This window comes from Etheostoma cragini, chromosome 9 (genome assembly GCF_013103735.1).
Source record: "Etheostoma cragini isolate CJK2018 chromosome 9, CSU_Ecrag_1.0, whole genome shotgun sequence".
NCBI classification, from domain to species: Eukaryota; Metazoa; Chordata; class Actinopteri; order Perciformes; family Percidae; genus Etheostoma; species Etheostoma cragini.
In genome coordinates, this window is record NC_048415.1 from 26108744 (window position 1) to 26113403 (window position 4660).

Below are 4660 nucleotides of genomic sequence, written 5' to 3' on the forward strand. Positions count from 1 at the left end.
CCCCCCCATCATCACATACCCTTCACCATACATAGAGATTATTTTAGTTATCTTAATAGCTGGTTTGATTTGCATTGAGAGATGATCTTATGGAAAGTTCCCAATGCCTATCTCTAGGTGAAGGGTATGTGATGATGTGGGGGGTGGGGGGTGCGTGGTATCCTGGATCCATGTAATAACTGGCCTTTAAAAATAAAAATGTGCATGCCTCTATGGGAATGTAACATAGGGGGGTGTAGACTTATGCCCCCTGTATTTTAAGGAAGAACATTTATTTATTTACAATACATTATTCATTCACAAAGAAAACTGGTGTCCTTAAAAGGTTGGATTTTCCTAATTTCTTTGAATTAAGACATTAAAATCAAATTCCAAAAGATGTTATTTATTCGTCTTTTTAATCAACTTTAGCCTGGGTGTGTAAACTTACTCAAGCCACTGTACCTCAACTAGCACAATATTAAAATTATACTTACATGTTCATGCATCAGCAATAGTAAATAAATGCTACAATTCAATCCTATCATATTTAGTCTGTCCATCATTTTGACTCATAAAAATTAAGTTATCACCAAGTACGATTTTGAATGCAGAAGTTGTGTTTGTATTGCTACTTGACTTTATGTGTTTCAGATTATGATCTAAATGATTACTCCACCACACTGCATGTGCCACATCTGACAAAAATAAATAACTTCTCAGAAAATGTGTGCAAAATGGCATGTACGCATGACAAATTATGTTTCAAGTGGCCTACACGATACTCACTGACTTCAAATACAGGCTAGGAGTGATTCAGATATTAAGCAGAATGGGGTTGTCCAGGGAGTGCCCCATTTCTGCAACCACACATGGTTCGTAATGCACACTCATGCATTTCCCCTCTCTCTCTCTCTCTCTCTCACACACACACACATACACACACACACACACACACAAATGCACACACACACAAAAAGTACAAAAACTGTATTACATTTTTTTTAAGAAGAATTTTACACAGATCACGCTCAGAAACAGTGTAATATTATTTAAGTTAAACATTTTAATAACCTACGGGATGGCTATCATAACCGCTGTGCTGCAGAAATGCTAGTGAAAACTAATACTGTTATTTGGTCACATGATCTCCTAAAAAGCAGGTTGAGCTGGCCGCATCTGAATGGCAGTATTTTGTTGCTAGGATAGAGGTGTTTCACTAAGCAATAAGCAATAAACACACATGTACACACACAAACACACAAGCACAAAGCCAGAGCTATAACAATGACTAGCTGCATGTAAAAAACCTAAGAAAATCTTCAGCTTCCCTGAAAGATTTTGTTAAAATGTTCAATATACTCAAGGGTTTTGATGCTCAAGCAACGTCAACCTACATCAACCCCTATGCTGTGGATGTAATCCGGGCAAAGCGAAGGGATCTAGTTTATGGGATCTCGCACACCGAGGATCTGCTGGATCTTCTCGTCACAGAGGGGGTCATGACAACAGCGAAGAGATCCATTGTCTTGACCATCAGGACTCGCAAAGATCAAAACTCCAGGGTCCTGGACATCCTGGAGGCCAGAGGTGAAAGGGCGTGTCGGAAATTCTTTCATCCGTGTCTTATGCTTGCGGAACCCGACCTCTATCTGCGAATCAAGACCTATTTGGGTGGTGTGAATGAACGTATACAAGACACAAGGAGACAGCTGATTGGATACTTGATGGAGAGGGAGCAGGAGGGGATGGAGGAAATCACACATAGGATTGCCACTCAGAGGACTCGTTCTTTATTTGCCACAAAAGCAACAAAGAAATCTAACCCTGAAAAGGAAGACAGAAGCACTGTACCACTTTTAAAGTCAGAGGAGCACAAACCAGTGCAAAGTAAACCAGAAGATCTCATCCACGTTATGGCTACAGACGGGGAGCTAGCACAGCTGGAAGAGCTGTTAGAACACACTGATATTAACACGGTCAATTCCTCCAATCAGACTCTTTTACATGTAGCTGCTGAGCACGGTCACCTGTCCATCATTGAGCTCTTGATCCGAAAAGGAGCCAGACTGGACCTGCAGGACGATAAGGGTGACACAGCTCTTCACAGAGCAGCCATCAGGGGTCACACTGAGATAGTCAGGGCCCTCATGCAGGCCGGGGCCCCCATCTACACTCTGGATCTACAAGGCAAAACCCCCATTCACCTGGCAGCGGACAATAAGCACCTGGATTCTGTGAAACTGCTGGTGAAAGAGGAGGCCAAGCAGTGTGAGAGCCACACGCAGGACACGTTTCTTCACACGGCAGCCAAGGAAGACAACTGGAGGCTGGCTGAGCTGCTGCTGCAGAGCGGGGCCGCTGTCGGTGCCAGAAATAAGTGTAAAGAAACAGCTCTTTTTCACGCAGTTTCCAGGAACAACGAGAAAACGGTCACTGTCCTTTTAAATGCAGGGGCTGATGTGGACTGGGATGTTATAAATGAAGCCATTAAGCTCAATGAAGAATCAATTCTCCATCTGCTGCTTGGTGAGTCTTTGCACCTGTGAAATTCAGGCTTATTTAGTAACCTAAATCCCTGTGCATTAGACTTCTTATTGGAGATGATAATTGTACATAAATAAATAAAGAAGCTGCAACCATAAAAAAAACTCACACTATGTCTTGTTTAAACTCTAGGTAATCCCAGAGGAGCTCTGGGTGAAGAAGCCCTCGGCTCTGCTCTCTTCTCAGCCGTTAAACAGAACCATGAGGGACTGGTAACCGCTCTCATAGACAGCGGAGCAAAAGTGGACATGTTAGACCAACAGGGGTACACTCCTCTCCTGCTCTCAGCTGAGCTGGGGCACACTGAGGTCTTCAGGTAACGTTCCAACAAGGACTGAATGTTGCTAAAAAAAATCATTATCAGTGACTTTATAGGTCTCCTTCTCAGCTGCAAAGGTTGGTGACAGGGTTTTTTAACAGCCACTAGGGGACACTGGTGTACAACAATGTTCAATTTCACTGATAATGGCTTTATATTCTTCTGTTATTTTTCACAGAGAACAATTAACAACCATAACATGTCTACACCAAAACGTAGAATATCTAAAACAGCCAATACACACATCAGGCTACATACATCAAGTCCACAATCTTCTTCAAGCCAAATCCTATTATACATGGCAATTATTGCTCTTTCTTGTCACTGTAATACTTGCTACAGTGAAATATTTATTTTGAGTCAGTCCGTCTCTGGTTTATTAACTATTTGTCAGTCTCACATTGCCAGACCTTCCTCCACAGCTCGGCGGAGGAAGGTCTGGCTACTCCAGACAGCAGTCTGGCATGGGAGAATAACATGTTAACATCTGGTTCATTGGCATTTCTTTAAACCAACCACAATGGTCTTAGGCGGTGCTCTGCACCGGACGGCGCCACGGTGCAGCTTGTGCCACAGTGCCACTTGTTTTGGTGGAACATGTGTATGTTCAAAAGTCGTGCAACAGAAAACTCAGATTGGACAGAAAGTCTAGCTAGCTGTCTGGATTTACCCTGCAGAGATCTGAGGAGCAGTTAATCAATGTCCTCAGAAATCCACCGGAAAGAAAGAGGAAGATGATGGAAATCTGGCTGAAAAGAGGGACATCCGGTGGAATTTGTGGTGGCACCGGAGCTATCCCGGAAGTGGACCGTTGATATGGACTAGTATGGTGCAAACATGCTCACATTAGCATGTTGACAAGCTAGCATGTTGAGGTTTAGGAGGTATAATGTTTACCATGTTAGTTTAACCTGTTAGCATGCTAATACTTGCTAAGGAATTAGGGCAGAAATTCCCTGGAGTTTAAAATTCCATCCCAAAGAAAGTGGAAGGTAACGGATATCCTGCAGAAAAGAGTGAAATCTGGTGGAATTAGAACGTCGTGGATAGAGACTATGAATTTGTATATCTTAAAGTGGAACTATGCAGGTTTTTTTTCAACTTAATTTACCTTTACCAAACAGTTTCTGAGTAGCCTCAGGAAGTAGCCTATCGCGTAATATCTGGTCTCCTGATGTAACGAATGCCATGAAGTGCTTCATGGCACTGCACACATACGCCCATTCAGAAACCGGCTAACAAGGTAGCGATGGAGTTTTTCACAAAAAAAAGCAAAAAAGAAGCACAAAGCTAGGAAAGCCTTGTCGGAGGAACACAAGAAGAAACTAAGCGAGCGAGGAGTCAGACACAAGTAAACGGAGGAGCTGCCAAATATCTATTCCGAAGCTGGGGGGGGGGGGGGGGGGGGGGGGGGGGGGGGGGCTCTATAGAGAAACCTGTAGGGGGAGCTCTATAGAGAAACTCAATTTGTAACGCACTTTACATTCAAGACAAACCTCAAAGTGCTACATGTAAGATCATAAAAGCAAGGTAAAGACATCAGTTTAAAATACATACAGTGTCACAATATTATTGTGCAAGGTTATAACTCATAGGTTCTGCTAAAAAGAAAGGTTTTTAGTCCTTTTTTAAAGGTCTCAATAGTTTGTGGTGCCCTCAAATGGTCAGGGAGGGCCTTCCAAGTCCGAGGAGTATAGACCAGTGGAAGAACACAAGACCTGATCACCCGTGGTGCTAAGCTTAGTTCTGGGGAGCTGGAGGCGGTTGGAGTTTTTTGAGCGGAAGGATCGTGTTGTAGTGAGATGAGTGAGTAGT

General features: G+C 43.1%; 1 protein-coding gene across 1 annotated transcript in view; it reads left to right on the forward strand.

Moving 5' to 3' along the window:
• The first annotated feature begins 1303 nt into the window (after nt 1-1303).
• caiap (CARD- and ANK-containing Inflammasome Adaptor Protein) overlaps nt 1304-4660 on the forward strand; it is a 4925-nt gene continuing 1568 nt past the window's right edge. Inside the window, exons 1-2 of the mRNA XM_034880643.1 lie at nt 1304-2508; nt 2659-2842. Of these exons, the coding sequence (XP_034736534.1) occupies nt 1329-2508; nt 2659-2842 (1364 nt within the window). The 5' untranslated portion in view covers nt 1304-1328. The remainder of the gene's footprint in view (nt 2509-2658; nt 2843-4660) is intronic.